This window comes from Ornithodoros turicata, chromosome 2 (genome assembly GCF_037126465.1).
Source record: "Ornithodoros turicata isolate Travis chromosome 2, ASM3712646v1, whole genome shotgun sequence".
NCBI classification, from domain to species: domain Eukaryota; kingdom Metazoa; phylum Arthropoda; class Arachnida; order Ixodida; family Argasidae; genus Ornithodoros; species Ornithodoros turicata.
Genome location: NC_088202.1, coordinates 34294414 through 34318595, shown reverse-complemented (window position 1 = coordinate 34318595; position 24182 = coordinate 34294414). Strand labels below are relative to the sequence as shown.

At 47.0% G+C, this 24182-nt stretch overlaps 2 protein-coding genes across 2 annotated transcripts in view; both read left to right on the top strand.

Annotated features, from left to right (window-relative positions):
* Positions 1-339: 339 nt before the first annotated feature.
* On the top strand, positions 340-1378 carry LOC135383334 (uncharacterized). Its single transcript, XM_064612841.1, has one exon. It carries the CDS (start codon positions 433-435, stop codon positions 1315-1317), a length of 885 nt encoding a protein of 294 aa, XP_064468911.1. The 5' UTR covers positions 340-432; the 3' UTR covers positions 1318-1378.
* A 21035-nt stretch (positions 1379-22413) lies between these two features.
* Positions 22414-24182, top strand: part of LOC135385282 (uncharacterized) — a 418308-nt gene continuing 416539 nt past the window's right edge. Inside the window, exon 1 of the mRNA XM_064614500.1 lies at positions 22414-22881. Coding sequence (XP_064470570.1) covers positions 22689-22881 — 193 coding nt within the window. The 5' untranslated portion in view covers positions 22414-22688. The remainder of the gene's footprint in view (positions 22882-24182) is intronic.

Below are 24182 nucleotides of genomic sequence, written 5' to 3'. Positions count from 1 at the left end.
GGCTAAGTTATACAGCGTTATGCTATCAAATTCACGAAGAGCACATATTTACGTAGACTCTTGCATTCGGAAGACCATTTGTGAAGTTCTGTGACTATTTGCAATCCTGGAGAGTAAATATCGGGGTTAGGGGACTAAAATGGGGAGTAATTACAATCTAGGGACTAGAAGCTGCAATTACTCCCCATTTTACAGCTTTTTTTCTTAGAGTGCACTTGTAGTCATTGATGTTGTAGCAGTGCAGCACCTTCATCCACATCGCTGGTCTGGTCATCCACATCGCTACTGGTGCGAGGCACCATCTCACGAGCACAATCATTAAACCATCAGTTGGGCTCTCGCTACTAACCGAACAGGTTGTCGTTATTTAGAGCTCCCAACATTGGTGACCCGAACGTCGAACGTAAGGATCGAACATCGTCCTTAACCGCCATGTCCGTCGACCATCAAGCCCACCCGCCGCCTCCATCGAACCCATCCTTATCGGCAGTGGCTGTCAAGTTACCACAATTTTTTGACCGCAACCCGGCCGTGTGGTTTATCCAAGCGGAGGCGCAATTTCATCTCGCTGGCGTAACATCACAACTGACGAAATTTTACCACGTCACCTCCGCCCTCACCCCAACTGCGGCCGATGAGGTGTACGACGTCCTCGCCAACCCCTCGCCAACCACACCTTACGACCAGCTCAAGCAAGCCCTCCTGCAACGCACCACCTCCTCCAGCCGGTCCCGCCTTCAACAACTGCTATCCGCTGAAGAGCTGGGAGACCGCCGCCCCACACAGCTACTTCGCCGAATGCGGCAGCTGCTTGGCGACAATTCCGCTACCATGGACGACGTTCTTCTCCGTGAACTATTTTTACAACGTCTGCCACAGAACGTTCAAATGGTTCTGGCAACAGCAGCGAACATGTCACTCGACCAGCTGGCTACGCTCGCAGATGCGGTTGTTGAGGTCGCCACCCCGTCCATCGCTGCCACCGCTGCACCACAACACCCCGTTCTTCCAACACCGTCTGCAGCGGCAAGCCCTTCTGGCTCTCCGCAATTAGAAGACCTCTGCCGCGAGTTCCGCGCGCTTGCCTCTCTAATTGCAGCATCACATGCTCCACCGCAGCAAACTCGTCAACCCTACCGTCGCCGCCGTTTCAGTCGGAGTCCACGGCGCTATTCTCCCAGCCGCTCGAATAGCAGAGACCGCGACGGAAGCCTGGCGACGACGATTTGCTGGTACCATCGCAAGTTTGGCGCCGAGGCCCGTCATTGCCTACTACCATGTTCTTGGCAGCAGGGAAACCCGCCCGCGGGCCATTGATGGCGACCAATGGTCCATCCTCCCAGTCCAGTCGCCTATTTTATATACGGGACAAAACATCAGCCCGCCGCTTCCTTGTGGACACCGGCGCAGAGGTGAGCGTATTGCCAGCGAGCGGAAACGAACGACGACAGCCACCTCTCTTCCACCTCACCGCTGTTAACGGATCTAAGATCCCCGTGTACGGTCAACGCTCCCTCACGTTGAACCTGGGTCTCCGCCGTGTGTTCCGTTGGCTCTTACTGGTTGCGGCTGTCTCTCACCCCATTCTCGGCGCAGACTTTCTTAATAACCATCAGCTGCTCGTCGATATGCGCAACCACCGACTCATTGACTCTGCCACCAGCCTCACTGTCTCCGGCATACGATCGTCCCATCAGTCTCTGGGCGTGTCAGTCTTTCAAGCTGACGGTAATCCCTACCTTGCCGTCCTCAAGGAGTTCCCTCAACTCACGCGCCCACCAGATTGGTCGAAGCCTGTCCCGCACAGTGTGGTCCACCACATCGAGACAAAAGGTCCTCCCGTCTTCTGCCGCCCCCGTAGACTACCGCCGGAGCAGCTGAAAATTGCGAAGGACGAATTTGACCACATGTTGGAAATGGGCATTATTCGTCCATCATCAAGCAGCTGGGCCTCTGCTCTCCACATGGTCCCAAAGAAAACCGGTGACTGGCGGCCATGTGGGGACTATAGAGCGCTTAATCGGGTTACCATCCCCGATCAGTATCCCATCCCTCATGTCCATGATTTCACGGCATTCCTTCACGGCGCGACGATTTTCTCGAAGCTTGATATGGTGCGCGCTTACCACCAGATACCCGTTGCGGAAGCCGACATCCCAAAAACAGCCATAACAACACCGTTTGGCTTGTTTGAATTCCCAAGGATGCCCTTCGGGTTACGGAATGCCGCTCAATCATTCCAGCGCTTCATAGATTCCGTCACCAGAGGTTTGCCATTTGTTTTTGCACACATCGATGACATCCTCGTGGCCAGTCACTCCGAAGAGGAGCACATCATCCATCGGCACAAGCTTTTCTCTCGTCTCTCCGAGTACGGAATTATTATTAACGCCAGCAAGAGCGAATTTGGCGTCTCCTCCTTGGACTTTCTGGGTCATAGGATTTCTGCGGATGGCCTCACACCACTCCCATCAAAAGTCAAGGCAATCGCAGAGTTTCCCCGGCCAACATCTCTAAGCCAGCTCCGCAAATTCCTGGGATTAGCGAATTTTTATCGCCGCTTCATCCCGCATTGCGCTCAGATCCTTCGCCCATTGGAGCAGTTCCTCACCACCAAGTCTCCAGCGTCCCAACCACTGGCCTGGACTGCCGACTCCATCACTGCATTCGACAGAATCAAGGAGGCTTTGGCAAACGCCACCCTCCTTGCCCATCCTCGCCCAGATGCCCCAACTTGCATGATGGTAGACGCTTCGGCTACTGCCGTGGGCGCCGTGCTCCAGCAGAAGATGTCTGACGACTCGGATGATTGGACTCCCATCGGTTTCTTTTCACGCAAATTGCGCCCTGCGGAAACACGCTACAGTACGTTTGGACGCGAACTGCTCGCCATATACCTCAGCGTCAAACACTTCCGGCACTTTGTCGAAGGCCGTGTCTTTACCATCTTCACGGACCATAAACCCCTCATCTATGCCTTCCGTTCGTCCGGTGCCAACTACACCACACGAGAGCAACGCCACCTTGCCTTTGTGTCGGAGTTCTCGACTGATATACGCCATCTCTCCGGTCTACAAAACTCCGTTGCCGACGCTCTCAGTCGCGTAGTCATCGCCGCCGCTACCACCCCCGCCTTGTCACTCGACGTCATCGCCGATCTGCAGCTTCAGGATCCCGAGTTGGCCTCTTACCGCTCCTCGCCAACACGTCTTGACCTCAGGAACGTCGCGCTGCCTGGAGCTTCGTCAACCGTCTGGTGTGACGTGTCTACCGGCACTCCCCGCCCTTTTCTCCCGCAAACGATCCGCCGTGCTATTTTCGCCCAACTCCACGGCGCGGCCCATCCCGGCGTCCGGGCTACACATAAGCTGGTATCGGCTCGCTACGTCTGGCCCAACATGCACCGCGACGTCAAGCGCTGGGTCCAATCCTGTCTGCCGTGCCAGCGCTCCAAAATATCCCGGCACACGTCATCTCCACTTGCAAAGTTCCCGGCACCGGACTCTCGCTTCTCTCATACTCACATAGATATTGTCGGGCCACTTCCACCCTCGCAAGGCTTTCGCTATCTGCTCACCATCATAGACAGATTCACCCGCTGGCCTGAAGTCGCCCCGCTTCCTGACATCACAGCCTCATCTGTAGCTGCAGCCTTCGTCCAGACGTGGGTCGCCCGCTTTGGCGTCCCGGCTACCATAACGACCGACCGCGGCAGGCAGTACGAATTCGGCCTCTTCGCCCGCCTTACCACCATACTCGGCTCTCACCGCGCTCGAACCACCGCTTACCATCCTGCGGCGAACGGCATGGTAGAGCGATTTCATCGTCGCCTCAAGACCGCCCTCAAGGCCAATGGCAGTTCGTGCTGGACCGAAGTGCTGCCTCTCGTGCTCCTGTCGCTTCGTGCGACCGTTAAAGAAGATTTGGGCTGCACGCCGGCGGAAATGGTTTACGGCGCCACGCTCCGTATTCCCGGTGACTTTTTCCCGACTCCAGCCAATCCTCCCCTCACTGACCTGACCTCCTACGTCGACCGCTTGCGCAACACCATGGCCCAACTTCGCCCTCAACCTTCGCGACCTTGCACACGACCCTCCTTCCAGCACCCACTTCTTGAGTCCGACACCCATGTCTTTGTCCGGCATGATGGCACCCGCAAGCCTCTGCAACATCCCTATGATGGACCATTCCGTGTCATCAAGCGCTCTCAGAAGCACTTCACGCTTCAGCTCGGAAACCGTCAGGACACAGTGTCCATCGACCGTTTGAAGCCGACATTCTTGGAGAAGCCCGGAGATTCCCCTTCCTCTTCCGCGTCGGTTTCTGCAACCACCTCAGAAGTGGTTTCCCCCGTCGAGCTTCCCTGCTCACCGTCTCCCAGGCCCGCCACCTCAGTTACTACCCGCTCACCTCGCCACGTCCACTGGGCCCTTCACCTTGCCACCGCTTGCCCATGACTGTCGACCGCTTCGCTAAGGGGAGGGCCATGTAGCAGTGCAGCACCTTCATCCACATCGCTGGTCTGGTCATCCACATCGCTACTGGTGCGAGGCACCATCTCACGAGCACAATCATTAAACCATCAGTTGGGCTCTCGCTACTAACCGAACAGGTTGTCGTTATTTAGAGCTCCCAACAATGTCATGATTCTCTTACAATAACTTTCACATTTTTCATATACGTTATCCCCATGTCAATTTCTAGTGTCGAACAAAGATTATATATGGAGTGGGTTCTGTAGTTATTATACTGCTAGCCTTGTACGCAATATCTGAGGTTCCAAGTGCACAGATTTCTGCTCCATTTCGCAGCATGCGACAGAACACTTCGAATTGAAATCAATTAAGGAAATAAAACTTGGCATTTACCGTACCGATACCTATTTCCAAAGTTGACAGGAATACTCACAGGGCCATCAACATGTTTTTGGCCTACGCTCAATGCTCAAGTCTCCGGCAGAGCATCGTGCTTCTCTGCCCATCACAGTAAATCATTTGACACTTTTATTTGCTCAAACCAGGTGTATTCTAAAAAAAAACACTTTTCCATTCCGCAGACTGAAGGAAAGGGTGTAAGAAGAGCATTACTAAAGGTGTATTATCGACATACGCCGCATTTTATCCAATATCTATCATTAAGGGTGTAAAGTGAAGTGGTGAAAGAGGTGTTTACGTCCAATACACCATATTTACACCCAATTCGAACGAGGAATATCGTTTCAAAAATGGCGTTTTAACTCGTGAAAGAAATATTATGCTGATTTCACGACTCGATTCAGCAAGTAATCACATTATATCCGATAACCTGAATTAAAAACACGGTATTTTAATGGGGAGGATGTTAGGAATATGGCTGGTTTAATTCTTTGTCCGCCACGTTAACCGGTAATTTTGGCCTTTGGTAGATAGTTATCGCGAAATTGGGGGTGGGGTTCTCTTTTATATTTTTTTCACCTTTTGGGGGGGAGGGGTCTGTTTATGGGAGTGGCCGAATTTGTAGTGTGACGAATTCTAACTCTCCCTAGTATTTTTTCATCAATATCAACATCAATTTAGCTGGTGTCTCTGACCCGTTGCAGGCGTACGTGTTAATTGCAAAAACGCATTCCCGTCACCGTTACAAACGTTTTCCGCCCCACTACCCTTAACGAATGTGCCCCAACAAATTGCATTTCCATTCCATGGTATTTGATCCATTCGATACGCCAATATAGGCTACCAATGGTCTCTTCAAACTTTGGCAGTCACGCTGGTTCCACAGTGTTATGAGAACTAACGAGGCGTGCCTGTGACGCATTGCGCTCCGGTATAGGAGCTATGTTCAGAGTGGTGCTTGGCATAGACGCAAAAACGTCGAACTGTATGCTTCGGCATGCTGCCGCTGGAGCTTGTGTTGCACTAGCTATTTGAGAGGGAGTATTTGCCAGAAAACAACTCTATCCTAAAAGGTGTTTACAATAGAATACTTTAAGGGTGTTTTTGTTTTTAAACGCCCATTATAAGAGTGTTTTATGAGGGATACTCCTAATTAAAGGCTGTTTTAGAAAACACCCTTGATTCGGGTGTAAAAGTAACACCAAAAAGGTGTGCGCCACGGGAAAAGCCATATTTTACACAAAAAAAAGTGTAAGAAGTTCACTGTGCAACGTACTGTTTACATGGTTGCTGATTATCAGTGTTGTACCCGTTAGCGAAATATGGCACCGACGGATACCGACACTCGTTACTCGAGTAAAAAGTATCGAAATGCCGACATCGATATTTCTTTTTTAAAGTAACGGTGTACTGCTACCGCTAGTAAAAAATGTTAACGCGATATTTTTCCTGATACTTTTATTGATAATACGAAGATGATGCAACATAGAAATCTCGCTTACGTGAACATCCCATTTGTATAATAGCAAATTGGGAGAAGACAGTTTTACAGTAAAAAGACAGCATATTCATTATGTAGATCGGATACTTTTCTTGACTTTCATCAATAGCCTCACCCGCCTCATCCAATCCCCTCATCCCACCGTCACTCATGTCGTTATCAATAGCCGGCTCCTAAAGTCGTGTTCTGCCATCCTAGCAGACCGTATAGTCTCTCCGGTAGCTGACAGAGGCCAATATGAGAATTACTGCTCTGTGGCACACACATATCGTGGAGCCGAATGACCAAGGCAACCTTTCCGAAGTTACAACATCACAGTGCATGTGAGCGTGACTCAGTGCGACACGCCGGCTTAGTAGTGGAATCCAGATCGCATTGTCAATTAATTGACCTCTGTTTGCCGACTTCTTTTGTTGAGCGGTTATTTCGCCCTGGTTCGAAGGAAAAAAAGTTAACATGTGTAATTTCTGTTACGGAGCGCGTAGGCGTGTCCACAGGGGAGAGGGGTTACATTTATGAGAACAAAGGAAAAAAGGAGGAAGGTCCACAGGCTTCCTGCCGAGCCCTAGGCGGACCAGTGACAAAGAATAAGGGGAAGAAATATGATTGGTGAAAAAAGGACGCGGGACACTAAAAAGTATCGGTCACGACACGGAGATCGCGTTACCGTAAATTTCTAACGGGCGTACTTTTCCCATACCGATGTAAAAGAAGTATCGCGATCCGCTCTCCGATACCGAAAAAAGTGTCGATTACGGTAACGGCGCTACGTACAACACTGCTGATTATAGGAGGAAATCTGCCCCATAACGAAAACCCCTTTGCATTTTGGTCACCATCTGGACGCCTTTCGCAGATGCCCTATACCGCAAAGCCCGAAGCAGTGAAGAAAAATGCACTAAACCTCACTGCTGAAGCTTACATATAAGCAACAAAAGGAGGTTCACAAAAGGCCACACTATAGCCTTTATACCATCTACGAGCGCAGGTACCCTTTCTAAGCCCACCCAAAACGAATTGGAACAAAAACCTGTCTTGTCTCGGATTACATGGCGTTACTGGATTCGGAATGGGGAAATCGGGTGCTATTTTTTTATTTTTTAGTCTGTAATAGGTGATCAAGTCGGGTGATGCACTCTGAAGACGGTCACTTTAGAGGTAAAAAATGTGTATGCGCTTTTACCTCTAAAAGTTAAAGGTCTAGGATTACATCTAACTAGTGCAAAACAGCTCCCGTGGCATCGTGGTTAGGGTGGCCGCTTTCTGGCACGACGAGACTGGGAGGCGACGCGGGTTCGAATCCCCGCACGGGCTGTGCTGTCTGGGGTTTTCCTGCAGACTTTCCAGCCGAATGTCATGACAGTTCCCCTTGAAGTCGACCCAGGACGCATACTAGCCACCCTGTCCCCCACTCCTCCCTGCTGTCCTCTCTCCATCTGTCCACATCTCTACGCTGCTCGTAGCCACAGTTGCTTTGCGGTGTCAACACGAAAAAAAAAAAAAAAAGAAAACAAGCGTAATCCAGCATTGACACCGCATCGCACAACGTCGCGTAATACCGGAATGTGATCGGCTGTCAAGATCGAAAGTATACTGAAAATTCACTGAAATTAATTCTGAGATTTCTGCTCTTTCTCTGCGCTGTGTGCGCGGCAATGTTTGTGCACAGAGCTTCATGAGATACGGTGTGACTACTTCGTCTCTCCAGGCAAAAACCTGAAAGCATTGCGCTGACGCACACAACCGCAATAAGAGTTACCTGTTTACGAGTTAACAGCTTGTTAACGGGTTACGTCGAGAGCATTGTGATGGTGCAATTGCTACTAGAGATCATTACGCTCCCTGTAACGTCTAGCGACCAGAGAATTCCGTCTAAGCTCGTTAACGATTATGTAACATCTACAGCAGGAGTTGTGGCAGTTTTCAGAGGTAACGTGAAAAGCGACCGTTTTAAGAGTGTGCCTTTTACTTTTAGAGGTAAAAGTGCATATATATGTTTTTACCTGTTTTAGGAGTGACCGTTTTAAGAGTGTGCGTCCGGGCCTCGCGTCGTGTTATTACGTTTTACTTTCTGTCCACCAAACTGCCCGTTTTTAAAGTGTGTATAACATTGGTGAAACATACATACATCGCTATTTATCAGATACCGGCGCGCGGCATATTTTATGAAATCGAATGTTCTCGGCATACACATTGTAGCACTGTACTATCTAGATTAGACAATTCGTATAAACTGCTACTAAATAGTGTCTGTGATACCGTGTAAAACTCTCTTGCGCTACTGGAATTAGGAGAGAAAGCGTGTTTACCAGGAATTGATCCTAACAGATTTAGGAGAGAATAATCGGGAGGCCTGGGGTTTAATCCAAAAAAGTTATACCGTATCTATAAGGTGACACCTGCTATCAAAATATATAGTTTGATATTGTATTAGTTCAAAGGTTAAAGGGACCGAAAAGTGAAAAATAACCCCCATATTTTTGCCCACTGTCGTGCACAACATCGTTGTTTGATAAGATACAGAAAGCATTACTTCTCAATTCCGCATATTTTTTACGTATAAATATTTTGAAGATTGCCGGAACATGGACGGTGCTGCCAGCGAACGGCGAAAAAGAGCAACTTGGGTTTCAGGTCCAGGGCTCCCAGGGATTGGTCAACCCTTACCACGTGAGAGTTAATTTTGTAGAGAACAAAGCTGACGCACATTATCTTACAGCTAAACACCATTTTAAAAATGACGCTCACTTCCATAGCTTTTACGTTAATAAAGCATTCAGCTACTTCGCCGCTACGAGCTACGATCCGCCGCGCCATCTGCAAGGCCGTCTGTGTTATCGCGTTTATTGTTTACGTCGTGGGTGGTCGTGTTGGTCGCGCGAAGAGAAGTGAATGACATGTTCGTGGTTGTTGTGTCAATTATTCGAGAGGCCTAAATATGCCTGGTGTAGTTTTGGTGTCCGGGGATGCAAAAATCATGTTCGTTCACCACCGGCGGCGGGCTTTTTCTACCACAAGATTCAAGAGGAGAGTGCGAGAAAACGAATGTGGTTCGAAACACTCGGTTATTAGATGTAGCAGTCGTGTCGTGTGTGCTGAGCTCATTTTGCTGCCGATGACTAAGAAGATGCCGTAGAAGGCGAATTACGAAGACGTCCGAAGGAAACTGCCGTTCAGTAACCAGTGATTTTGCTTCACCGAGGTGACGAGTTCAACACAACGTCTTAGGTATGTACAGGCGTCACACATGTATAAATTATAATATAGCGACGACGTATTCCATTTAACTTATGTTATCCTACTTGTCCCGTACTCAACATTGTCAACATCAACAAATTTAATTTTAGGGGCCTTCCAGTGTTGAAGTGGCGCAAAACTGCTTCGTATGTGTGATCCACGCACTGAAGTTGACATGACAGAAATAGCTGAAAGCAGGTGTGCAAAGTCCACAGATGGAAGCACTAGATTTGTTACGTGTTGCAGACTTTGTGACATTTTTTTGAGTCTTTGGACAGGTGCAGAACATTCGTATGACGTCAACAAGGGGAGAAGAAACTGGTGAGAACTACTAGCTTGTTTGAAGGGTACAAGAATACTTCCTGTTGAGATGTAGTTGTGACTTTATGACTAAGAAACGCTAATTAAGTTTCTAGAGATGCATCCTCTACACTTGAATCCCCAGTGAAACAGCAAACGTTCGTTGTCTTTGAAGTCCCACTATTGGAATTGTTCAATGTGTGTCAGAGCCGCAGTGAGCCATGCAAGGTTACCACATCATATTGGTCCTAAATTTGCAGAGTTCCCCTATCTCGGACGCAACTGTCATTTCTCTTTATTGCTCTTCCGATCCTACCTTCTCAGAGATTAATGTGGTTCACCATACACTGCATGGATACTGCCTTTCTCTATACTCATGCTTTCGGTTTCTTGTTCAGTTGAATAAATCTTCACTTGAGTTTGAGAGCCATCACGCTGTCTACTGTGTTTGCCCCTCATCTATATTGATGTGCTGTAACGATATAGCACATCGAGATGCCAACAGCCTACCAAACAACCTTGCTTAGTCCTACTTTTGGATGGAAACTACACGATGTGGTAACATCTACATATATAAAGTTTTAATCGACGGAGATTTGCTGTTTTTGTACAACCTTCATTGTACATTTCTTTTGTCTCACTTAGGATGCCTGAAGAAATGTTCTGATCTTCATCAAGATGACAGGTCATTGTTCGATCTGCAGCATTATTGTTCCTGTAATCTTTTCACCAACAGAGAATACAAAAGTGAACAAATGGTAAAATAGAACTAGCTTGTTAAATTCAAAAGGGAAAGACGAAACTGTTTATACGTCTCTTGTTTATTTTGTTGCAGGTTTTACAACTCTTATCAAGTACGTCAAAACATCAGAGGGCAGGAAGTCCAACTCTGTTTCCTAAATCCCTGGACAATAAAAAAGAAAGATATAGTTTGAGTTGTGACAATATGTTGCTTCTGCTCTTATATTATATTTCAATTAAATGTTGCACTGAACCCAGTTTCAATTTGCCGGGCTGTCAAAAGTTCTTTACAAAAGTACATCTCAATTACAGTAACAGAGAACTTATGCAATAAATTATTTAGCCATTTTGGAGTACTATGCACACCAATGGTGCATGGTTAACTTTGAAACCAGATCAAGGGTTGATAATACTTGAAGTCAGCCCTCAAGTCCTTCTTTACAAATGTTAGTTGGTGACGTGATAATGAATGAGTTACAAGTACTACTCCGTTTAGCAAAACAGAGTTAATTAAGTGTTAGATCCCAATCTTGGTTCAATTATTAGTTGACATTTGGAAACGTGGTCACTAAGAAGTATACTAAAAGGTTATGAACACAGTTCAAGTGAATGACACTGATGAAAATTATCTTACTTACTCCTCACATGAGACTCAATAGAGAAATGAGTATAACCTACAAATACATCTATGCCCGCAGGTTACTTAACCCTCCAGGAACAAACTAGTAATTATAATATGCTGTTCCTGAAGAAATAAGGGTTGTCCGTTCAAGTAGCGCGTAAAGACCACACGGCGCTGCCGTGTATGTTGCCATGCTCTTCTGTTTCTCGGATGTATGTAAAAGACACTTGCAGTACTTCGGTGTCAAGGCACAGTATTTCGAAATATTCGTTAGTTCTGATGCAATCGTCTGTCTGCTTTTCACACGCATTCTCTACCCCTCGGCAACAAGAACCGTAGTATCCATCCGTAGTATCCGTCGGTTTGCATTTCACACATGAACCCCTGCACAACGAAAAAACAGCGCTTGTTTCGGCTTACACAAGTGCTTCTCCCTGATACATGGTAATTTCACAAAGCAGTTCATGTTCACGGCACGGTGAGCTACTGCTGAGGATGAATGTGACTCCGATTAATCTCTGGACGAGGAATCTTCTGCTGCGAAGAACACACTTTCCAGCACGCTAACGCACGAACAAAAGTTCTGTGTGAGCGACAGTTCTCGAATGCGGAATTCCAGCGCACTCATGTCCAAGAGGCTCGACATTATCGACGTAGAAGGTGGTCACAAATGCCCACTGCCATTTTCGTTTTCGCCGGATAAGCGCCCGGAAGTGCGCGTATTACGTGCGTCCTCGACAGATGGCGCGGGGTCATGCAATTGTTGACAGACTGCTCGGTTTCCTGCTAGGTCCCTGGACACGCAATTATGGAAAATTCGATTACAGAAAAACTACAGCGATTTCAGCGGAGTTCTTTGATATTTGAACTTTTGAAGGTTCAAGCTTTTCGCTGAACATAAAGTTTCGATAGGTTTATATTCACTTTTCGGTCCCTTTAACGTAGCTTAGGATATATAGAAGATTCTCAGGCAGTGTAATACATAAACTACGAACATTGGCTATATGCTCGACAGAGATAAATTATTTTCCATATATATGTTATATTAAAAAGAAAGCCTGCCAGTACCAGGTAACGAAAATTGATTGAAAACAACAATCAAAACATAAAGATGAATAATTAAAGTATAAGAATAAAAAGAATCTGAAAGTGCTAAATAGAAATTTTGCGTTTTACGACAGCAATTTGATGGCAATTGCTCAGACACGGCTGATTTCCTGTAGGATCCCGAAAGAATGCTCCCGCGAAAGGAGGTACGAGCAGACGCATGCGGAAAAAAACTCCCTTGTGTGCGCTATACTGGACTCCGACGAACTCCGCAATTTTACTTTCGGGGGGGGGGGGATATGTTTAATGCAAACTAAAACTAATCTCTGGTGTGCTAATGAGTAGTGGTTTGTTTCGAACGATACCAGATGGATACCCATGCGCATGGAAGCCGCGGCGCATAGAGCACGCGGCGTATAACGTGGAGGCGCATAGAATTACATTATTAGAATTGAGGTGTTTTAGCGCTTTTAATTATCGACTAGCAAACCGCGCAATATTTAAACCTTTTTTGGCGTATACAAGCCGTGGCGTTTAACCCCTGTGGCGGATATATCCGGCCCTGAAGTAAGTGCCATAAATGATATAATAGTATTATAATATACTATATTACAATATTATACGAGGGGCGTTCAAGTCAAACCGGGACTTTTCATTTTTCGCATAAGTAAAATGAACTTACAGGCGACAAATTAGTTTTATTTTTCAACGTAATCTCCAGCTGCACTCATGCACTCGTCCCAGCGTTTCACGAGGGCTTGGATGTCAGCAGCGTAGAAATCCTTACGGGCGCGTAGCAGCCATGATCGGACAGCATTCTTGACTTCGTCGTCGCAGCTGAAGTGGCGGCCCCCAAGGAACGCCTTCAGTGGCCCGAAGGGATGGAAATCGCTGGGGGTGAGGTCTGGACTGTAAGGGGGATGTGTCAGCAACTCCCAGCCAAGTTCCTGTAAGGTGCGTGTCGTGAGATGCGCGGTATGCGGGCGTACATTGTCCTCTAGGAGGAGGACTCCTTTGGTGAGCAGGCCCGGCTTTCCCAAACTGGAGGTGTTCATGAATGATAGTGTTCAACGTTCCCACATAAAGGTCCGTCTTTCAAGCCAGTTCGAGACATGTTATCCGTCGGTCCTTGAGGATCAGGCGCTCCACAAGTTGAATGTTCTCAGGAACTCTGACACTGGCTCTGAGCCGCCCCGGCCGGGATCGCCCTGCACTAATGTACGGCCGTGTCGGAACCGTTTGCACCACTCAAACGCTTTGCTGCGTCTAAGCGTATCGTGGCCATACTGAGCCTGAAGTCTTCAGTGAATTTCAGATGGCTTTACGCCTTCATTCACGAGAAACTTCATGACAATTCGCTGTTCGATGTGCGCGCTCACCTCGTTGTCGGCCATCATGTCCAGCAAGTGTCTTCTGTTTTGCACAAACTTTGGACTACCACGTGGTAAACGCGGAGGCCTGTCGCGTGTGAAAATCACGAAAATGAAGTAGCGCGAGTGATTTGTACACCCAGGAGACAGAAATTCCCGGTTTCACTTGAACACCCCTCGTAAATTAGAGATGGGATGAATCCGGAATTTCCCGAATCCGAATCTGAATCCAAGGAAGGTTCTGCGAATCTCGAATATTTCGAGAGAGAGAGGGGCAAGCACACTACTACTGAAAAGTGTTTTAAAGCAGAATTTCATATATTTCTTTAATGAAAAACAAATTAAATAATAGTTCACTTTAAGGAGAAAACGCGCCCATAGACTACTTTTTAAATGTAATATATTTAACACATTGTTCGTCGACTACAGGAAATACATAAACTCTCGTGTCTGAATTTGTGCCATAGAACTAAGAAACAATCAAAAGCAAAACCATGTTAATTTTTAAACTCGTAATGTCGGAGCTTTATGCTGTGGATCTGGCGCTCCTGGTGTCAGGCTAATCAGGCTTTCTGCAGACTCCGGAGGCGCCAGTTTTAAAATGAAACAAATGGACGTGGTTGATGGATTCGAAAGATTGGATTAGCCGCTTTGGGCAGTGGGATTCGGATCGGGCCAATCCGGCTTTCGGTGGACCCCGGAGGCGCCAATTTTAAAAATAATCAAACGAACGTCATTGGTAGATTCAAAAGATTCGATTCGCCGTTTTGGGCACTGGGATTCGCATTCGCGAATTTCGAATCCCTGCCTACGATTCGAGGATTCGTGGACCCGGTTGGCCCATCCCTAATATAAACTATATAAAAATTATAATACATGACATAAAAATGTTTATATAATTATTTAATACTATAAAAATAGCACTTGTTTATCCGACACTGTGTTTAGAGTGTAGCGACATCGAGCTCTTTGTTTACATGTGCATTCCTTCACGTGGCTGGCTAACTGAAAACCACAGACACCTTCCTCTTTGGTCTTGTTTCTACAGGGTGTTTCACGAAAATCCCCCGGCTGAATAATTCGTGAACAGGTGGCGCCTTCGAATAAATTTCTTTTTGGTAAAGCTCCTTGGGACATCGCCCATGAACTGAGTAGTGAGCGGCTCATTTGCATACGCTCACTAATTAAATAAACATCCTAACTTTTAAATTTCACTTCGCACGCTTACGGAACCTCGGTTTTATGCATCGGGACCTTCAGCGAAAAATATTGCAAGAAAAAAAAACGCGTCGACACTTAGTGATTTTTCCGAGTAATTAATCGGCTTCGGTTTACATATTTCTTGCGCCGAGCAGTTCACCCATGCGGTTTTTGGATCAGCTATCCGGCTGTCAATTTCGTGTTCATCCGCCTGGTTCACGCACGGGACGACGGAAGATTAGGAACAGCCGCAAGAGATGCTTTAGTATTCCTTATCAAGGCGACTGGTAAACAGCGCTGGCGGTTCTGTCGTTCCGTAGGTGAGATAGCGTGCTCTTATCATGGATGATGACGAATGCGCCGCGACCGCTGTGAACTAATGGGGTACACTCTTACAAATTAACTACACCACATAGCACGCTCCTAGCCAACCATCATCACGAATGACAACGTTCTCGCCCAATTTGTTGAAAACGGGAGGCGGAGCCTGTAGAGAAGGAGAAGGAACACCGAAACGTCTCCTGCGGTCTTGCGGCTGTTCCTTATCATCCGTCACCCCCGTGTGTCCACCAGGCGGATGAACACGAAATGGACAGCCCGATAGCTGATCCAAAGAGCGCATTGGTGCATTGGTCCGCGTAAGAAATATGTAAACCGAAACCAATTAATTACTCGGAAAAATCACTAAGTGTCGTCGCGTGTTTTTTTCTTGCAATATTTTTCGCTCAAGGTCTCGATGTGTAAAACAGAGGTTCCGTAAGCGTGCGAAGTAAAATTTAGAAGTTATGATGTTTATTTAATTAGTGAGTGTATGCAAATGAGCCGCACACTACTCAGTTCATAGCCGATGTCCCAAGGATCTTTACCAAAAAGAAATTTCTTCCATGGCGCCACTTGTTCACGATTTATTCAGCAGGGGGATTTTCTTGAAACACCCGGTATGTTCCTAAAGCATTTCATTGAGGTATCTCCCCGTTTCCTCCACGTACTCCCTCCTGAAGGACAGTGCTATGGATTAAATGAGCGCCATTTCACAATACACTTATACTTAGTCATGTTGAAAGTGCGAAAAGCCCTATATTTTCACGTGTCCGGTGTTTCCACTGCCGCCTTCCTCATGGGTCCATACCAAACAGTTCAACACTTTCTTCAAACTATGCTCGTAGTGACCAGCCGATTGATTGATCGACGAAAAATGAAAAATAAAATATGGGGATCATACTGCCCATGCGATCATCGCCACTGTCCCCGTAACCTCCATTAGGGAAACCTCTTTAACGCTACCTTGGCTTTCTTCTTGTTTCGTTCTGTATGAATTGTTCTACCAATAAATTTGTAGTTTGGCATACCCTCAGACTGGGCACACAGAGGGAGGACACGAACTAGGCACGCTTTCCTCTTAGAACATAAAGTAGTAAGGTGGATTTCGGAACGTATAACAGTCGTGCAACAGTCTATACACGCGATAAGAAGTCTGTAGGTGACTTATGAAAAGTTATTTTTCTGTGATTCAGTGAAAACGTTGTGCAGAGCACATCCACAATAGATGCGATGCTGAGCGTGTCGTAATGCAGGAAGAGTCCGAATGTAGTGCAGTGAGGCATATGTCAAGAAGTGGACATAGTCGGTTAGGCTGTAGGGCTTGGGTTTTGATGCAACCTCACAATGTTTAAATGCTGCATTATGTGCGACAACACGGCAACAGGAGTATCAAAGAAGCCTCAACGTTCCTCCACACACACAATAAAAAGAGAAAAATATACACACAAAAAAAAGTATTCCCAATCGGCTTTTGTGTTGATGAGAGGAAGTTGGTTTCGGTCATAGCTATTGAATTCTGTTTTCCTTCGTCTCGTCTACAAATGGCGCCATGAACTAATATATCCCCAATTCCCAACTGACATCTACTGACTCGAACAAAGAGCTGACTCCTTCATTACTAACCCCTCCGCGACCACCCGACGCGAACTTCCAAGACAAGGGACTAGGCGATCGATATTCCTAGACATCACATTCATGTTCATCAATACCTGCCAGCCCGCAATACTCTAAACCGTCTGCTCACTGCACACTCCCCTCTCACTGCTATGCCACCAGAAGGCCCGGTCGATGAGAATCACCCAATCTGACGAAACGACATCCAAGAGCCTGGGTGTAGAGTGCGACCACGTGGGAAACCCCGCCACGAAGGGTGACGCACGCGCTGAGTCGTATAACTCCCAAGGAAGATTACGCCGGGAAATCCTTATGAACGAAAGAATGCAGGCTCCAAGTCACTTTCGTGTTTCATCTCGCGCCTCTACGCAGTAAGTTTTCGAGAATGACTCACAGGATGACCGGGTGGGTTTTCGAAAGAGGCGGAGGCGATAAATATTGGAGGCATAGATGGAATTGATGCACAATTGCTCAATTTATATCAAAATAGATGATCGCATGACGTGGTGAATTTTTTTGTTTTTATCAGACGACAGGGCGACTCCACGGATGTCTATGAGCAAAGGGCAAAGAAGAAGCGCTCAGGGAGATAGGGTGGTGGATTGCTCGGCCATCTCGTTGGCGTCTCGACACACCACCGTGTTCCGAAGCTACGTATAACCCACCACCTTTCGTAGGAACCCATCGAATCAACGCTTCGGATGCCTGGAGTACACCAAGAAGCCATCGATGCGCGGATTTGTTAACGGTGTGTCTTGCGGTGGCTTGCAATGGCGGTTTGGTTCGAATCCCGGTGCCGGCTGTGCTGTCTGGGGTTTTCCCTGGGTTTTCCTCAGACGCTTTCAGACATATGTCGGCACAGTTCCCCTAGAAGGCGTCCCAGGACGCGTATTTCCCCAGGGCGTCAGTCGTGACGTTGCCCACATACGTGAGGCCGACAACGGCAAGCCCTTTCGCCATCACCACCACCACCACCACCGCAATGGCGGTTTGACGTTCTTTTGTGGTAGTGGTGGTATCGAAACAGGGGCTTGCCGTATTTACGGGCGAAAAAACCTCTCTCTCCATCTTGGAAAGGCCGACAATGCGGAGCGCTCTCTCATTGGTCTCCATACAGCATTCGCCGTATCATCGCGGATATCGTATGAGGAGGCCAATCACACGTCTCTCCGTATTTTCGGGCTTGCTGAGAAGGAAACGAGAGGAGAAGCGTAGATTGCGTGTTTTCTATCGATTTTAATCAGGATCGATCATCAATAACGATCGACGCAATTGGTGAACCTCGTTTCTTTTGTATTGATGTCAATGTACCGACATCATGCATAGCGCGAGGAGAAGTGGAGTTTTCCACTTTCATGACCCTTTGATATCAAATTTTAATGTTTCAGATGATCCTCTGAGAATGCTGCAACTGGCTTAGCTATCGAATATTCTGTTCAGGACATTTAACGTGTCAAAGTACACTTGTGCAGTACAAGTTCAATACAATTTCAATACAGTGGAGCACGAACTGAATACACGAAACATTCGACCAACTCCAAAACTATTCCACAACATTTCACGGACGTTCTACACGCACAGACATGTGAAGTGGTGAGAGCAATCCTGAGAAAATAAAAAGTAGTTCTACTCTTGTTCACTATCCTCTGTAGCCTGTACCTGAAATCACCCCCATTCTCGTACCGCAGGGCAGTTACAATGGCGACTGCACTCCGGCACATGACCAGAAACTGAAGCTTCCAAACCACGTGCTCGTCACTCATGGCTGATGCGAGATCTCGAAAAAAAAAACTGAAAAATTGGCGAAAAAAACGTTTATTTTTCGTTTTTTTTCCCTCAGCGTCTGAAAACTTGGTCAAAATTTCAAAATCCTAAAGCAATACATATACATATATATATATATATATTAGTTCTGGAAAAATATATTGCATAAACCAGGCCCAAATTATCTGTTCAGTCGTTCTAGTCAGCAATTGCACAGAGTCTTTTATCATGCGTTGGTATGTTGTAACGTATATTTTGTATTTTAGAGTCAGACGAAATAAAGTAACATTCCACTTTTTAGTTCTATGGTGAACCATCGAACTTTTCTGAATCTTACTCACTCCGGACAAGGAAAAGTTGGCGTATCGCTCCTTCTTGTTTTTTTTTCAATTCTTCCATTCAGCAGCTCAAAATTTCCGAAGACTTTGCATCTCTGCTCATGACGGCTGCCATATGGGCATATGCTTCGCACAGCGGAAACGTTTTCTCAACTTGGCAGCGGTGTGGGTGGTACGACATAATTCAACAGGTGGTAGTATAAAGCGGGATATTCATGTATTCCGCGTCGATAGTATTGGGCAAACTTGTTGTCGCAAACTGTTCGCGTTATGCTTTTCGTATATTGCGGACTACTCTCTGCGGACGAGAAAATGCGGGGCCGCATTTCTGGACCACCCGTGACGCGTCCTGCTTGCGTCTTCTTAAAATGCAGAATCAGCTCTCATGCATATGCTGTCTGAAGAACCGTCTAAAGAAGACCAGTACATTTGGGCACTTTTATGGAGCACTTGAACGGAGGGGAAAGTATGTGGAGGATATTTTTATTGGCAGCAAAGCATTTCTAAACCGCGTCACGCAGCGGTCGCTGCATTTAAGCCTTGTATGGTGCAACGGCTTCGCTGAAGCGCTTACAGGATCGAAAATATGGGATTACATTGAAATGCGCTGGCTGTTTACTCGACGCTGCCTTCAGTGGACTCTTTCGTTCAACGTTAGCAAAACGGACAGTGGAGTCACTGAAACGTATTGATGTTGTCGTTGGATGATTGGAATATTACTACTCGTTTTTCACCGCAAACTGCCTGTTAACCGCGTTAGAGTTGAGGAAGGTGCTATTGATGTGATAATTTTGGTACTGCATACCTGCAAATTTCTGCCCGGCGCGTCTCTCGACGGCTCAACTATGTGCTTTTGTTTTTCCCGAATATTCGAATAAAAAGAAGATAGTAATGTTGGACAACCGCAGTCTAGTGGTTGTTTTGCTTGTAGGAAATACATGAGACTCGAATAGGAATTTGAAAAGAATCCGAGTAGCTGTGCAACCTTCGGTACTCACAGCTGAAATACAGCGACAGCTGTGTCGCTCGCTACACATTGTGGGCAGACTTTAATACGATTCTTTCTCAGTGTTTGAGAGTTCTTAACATGTAAAATTTTAACATTTCGAAATTACCTCTTAGAAATGCATTCCAACTCGAACCTTGTTCAGATGTTTAGGAATCTTTACAATCATTTCTGAACGACTTCGTATTGCAAGTACACAAGATTTCACAACCTTTGCAATATCACGGACTTCACTAAGAACCTTCCTCGGCGGAGCCATCCGGTCGAAAAGCGCGTGGCGTGTAGTGCTTTCCACTAACGGCACGTGCATCACCACACCTCACGTGATACTCAACGTCGTATCACGCCACCTTCGCAGCGCTCTTCTACCGTGACTCACCGCGCAGCGATATCTGGGACACACGGCGCACGCATGATGCCCGATGTTTAATTCCGCATGTACAGCTGTCGCTGTAAAATATGAACATGGAGATGATGCTCTATCAAGATGGATGCCGGATAACCCGCATCACTTGTTGCTGCGTGCACCATGCGAATGAAATGTACCAAAACAACAACAAAAAAAGTAAGTGTAGAAAAATTATGTTACTCCGGTGACAATCTGACAGCGAAAAGACTCACAAACCGTTACTGAAGGAATCTCTCTTCGCTTTCCACAAATCGTGGGTGACATCACGCTGCGCGATGGTTGGCTTTCACCGTGTTATGCGATGAAGTGCTGTTTTTGCAGTGAGCCGAGCAGCGGTGTCTGTCGTGCGGAGAAACTTGACCCTGTCAGTGCTGTGCCTGATTACATCACCGACGACGTCAGCACTCACCGCATGCTACGCCCAGGACTGGCTGGTGTTCCTTTCTCCGAGGCCTGTGCAAACTTCAACTTCAAGTTCCAACTTGTGGAGACGCCCCTGTGGTGGTCAAAAGCCTCATTTCAGGAAATTTCATCGTCCGTTTAAGATCCACGCGTACTTCAACCAGACATGCGGACTTACTCATGTCATCCACGGGCAACAGGTTGATTCTAAATAGTGGAGGTCGACAGGCATATCGAATGCTTCCCAATGATTTCATAGCGGGAATCTTGAAACACATCACATATCAAGCCTGTCCATCCCCCTAGTGTAGACACGCACAAGCACACATAAATGGGATGATGATGTGGTGGGTCATTCTCCACCGTTATGGGGGTAGAATAGTCTGTGTGGCAGTGCACAACTGCGCTGCAGAGAATGGAATAGCGGTAGCATGATACTTCCATGCGGAACAATTGCGTGAAAAATTGCTTTAAAAGGGGGAAGATGTCGTTAATGATTCTTGTACACATTGAACAGGAACGTGCCCTATGTGGCATATCGCTGCAATGTTGGAACATTTCTCTTCAGGAAGGGGGGATCTATTTATTTTGCAGGAAAAGTCAGCCAGAAAGGACGATTTGCTATTCCTTGCTGAATAATTTCTCAGTGGATAACCAAGTTCCTGGGGTAGTCAGGCCATGTGGTGTCAGAGGTCTCCCTCTATCCCACCCACGATGTCACAGGCTGCTGAGGAGACCGCTTTCCCGCAGGCAGATAAAAAACGTTGCGGTTATACCACCGCTTCGTGTGCCAAGTAAAATTCCAAGAGAGATGTTGGGAACACCCGAGGCTGGTGAGGTCAGACTTGAGCGTGTCATCGAAGGTCTTGAAATGGCGGTAGTCGAGAAGAAGGTGCCGTATGTCTACCTCAACGGTACGTTTGGAACAGGAGCGACGGAGTGCGTGCAATGTTGAAGCGATGTATGACAGATTCTTCCCTCCTTGAGACACGACTGCAGGAGCGAGGCACAGAAACTCCCTTTTCCACAACATTTTCTGTCGTGAACCGTGGCTATAAGGTGGCTAGCACAGAAATGTTTTCTTCAAGGAATACCCAAACGAACGCATTGATTAATGCACAAAAGGGACGGTAATGCTCAGCGCAGGGAGCCTCTCGGAACAAGAAATACACGCCTTCTCACACGCTTTTATCTGAAGGCAACATCGAGCAAATACCAGATAACATTGACGAACACCGCCGACGTTCTCAACCGAACTAGAAAAGAACGCGAAGAAATTGCTCTCAACTCAACGAAGCAGCTGCGGGTGATACCATTTTCTATAAAGGCATCGAATGAAAACAGCCGTTGTCCTGGAAGAAGGAAAGAAACGTAGCAGGCGGCAGACCCCGTCGGCCGCCATCTCCGCGCAAGTCGCCAGCCTTCTTTCCCTCAACTCCGGCGAGCGCGCTGTTGCTCGGCCACGTGACCCTTACCCCCTCACCCGCGGTGTCTCCATTGGAGACCGCACGTTGTCTGACCCTTTCCCTTGTGCTACTCTCGCACTCCCGACTTCATCTTTCATTTTTCCTGTAGTTCGCGCACGCGCATAAGGTCACGATGGAGGGAGGCGAAGGGAAGAAACTGGAAAAGAGTGGGGCCTGCAAAAGGCGTGGAAGGGAGAATTTCTCGGTGGAGCAAAAGAAAATCAAGCTCGCTTTGTCGTGCTTCCCGTGAGTGACAGCAGACGCGCTTCAGAACCACGTGCGGTCCAGTATCAAAGTATCATTATAAACAAGATTCCGTGGGTCATCTTTCCTGTGTTCCCTTTTGGATTATGTGCTACATCAGCTAGCAACCGGTGTTGCGCTATATCGTGACGAGGAATTGTGATTCGTCGACTGCCCGTCTTGTGCCCACTGCGGGAGAGTCTGCGATTAGGCAAGGAAGATCGTAGCTAAGAATGGGATGCAACCTGGGCAAAGGCTCCCAAGCGGATGAGACCGACGACAAGGGTTCCAAGAGATCAGCTACTTCGCCTCAGACACCTCCACCGGAGATTCTGGGTGAGCGAAAGCAGCGTGATGAAAATATATCAAACCGGAATAACCATGTGGCCGATGCAATGGATAAGGCGGTTGACAGATTTGTTGAAGGTAAGTGCGAGTCATTGCTGGTTTATGCTTGGGTGTCAGTATGGGGGGACTCCTGATTTGGGTGCGACAAACGGCGTAGTTTGCACGCAAGCACTACACAATTCTGCAGTTACAGACTGTGTGACATTACGTAAGTTAAGTACGTGTTCCTCTGTGATTGTCTCTTTTGATTGATTCTGAGTGGTTCTTCGTTTCAAACGCGGCAAATATCGCCTCAAGGTGTTCACAACTGTGTGGTTTACTGCATACAGTGTTGAAATTTTGTAGAGAAGCATTTCATTGTTTATTTTTGTTTTGTTGCGGTAGCGTTGCTGCGAAAGAGAATGTGAGTTCGTTTTGTCGAGCGTTGGTCGTTGCGAGATAATCGACTTTCGGCAATCATCCTCAATGGTTACAAAGCTCATTTATTCCTCAATGTGTCATGTCGCGTATGCTCTACAGAAACGGCATTAATCCCTCAGTGTATTTTGCTAGTGGTGTCAAGAGCTTGAAAATGATCACGCGTGTTTCCATAGGTTCAGTTTAGTGTGAGATCTGCGCTTAGATGTGGCGGAAGAGGCGGCTCCCACGAACGTCGCGTGCGGTTACGTCAAGTTAAACTGTCAAAGAGAGTCCTTTTATAAGGAGCCTGATAATGGGAAGGGGGTAACTGTTGCTGTTTGCGAAAAACGAATTGGTCCTCATTTGTTGCAATATTTGTTATTTGTTGCTGCTCTCCCTTAGGGCAAGGGCACACAATGGAAGCATACACGGATTGATTTCACGGGGATTCCCTATTGGAGATCATTTCATCATGCAGCAAATATGAGACGAAGTCCGTTTTGGTATCTTTCTGTCTTTTCCCGTGTACCGTGTTCCGGCATTGGCACATTCTGGCTCTTAATGCTGCGCAGGATAGATCGCGGCTTTCAAAGGCTATTATCTGACTGATTTTCATTATGTGATGAATGTAGATAATCAACTGCCGGGCATCTAAAAAGACTTCCTACTCCTTTCATACGTACGCATGTTGATCCTGGTTAAACGCATCGGATGTCGACTTGATATGCACACCTAATACGAACGGGTGACGACCAGTATTTCAATGGTTTTCCAAGCCTGGCAGGCGTGCCGTTATGTTTCAAGAGACACGCCGTCGTTAAGCCCACTCTCACTCCTCCTCTTTGCTGATCCTTCAGCATCGGCGCTGTGGCTTCCTGCTGTGCCGATGATTAACCCTTAACGCCTATACATTATTAGAGCCACTGTGAGCGAAGTTAGCACAGCGCGCACTCTGCATTATGGACACGCAATAATGACTC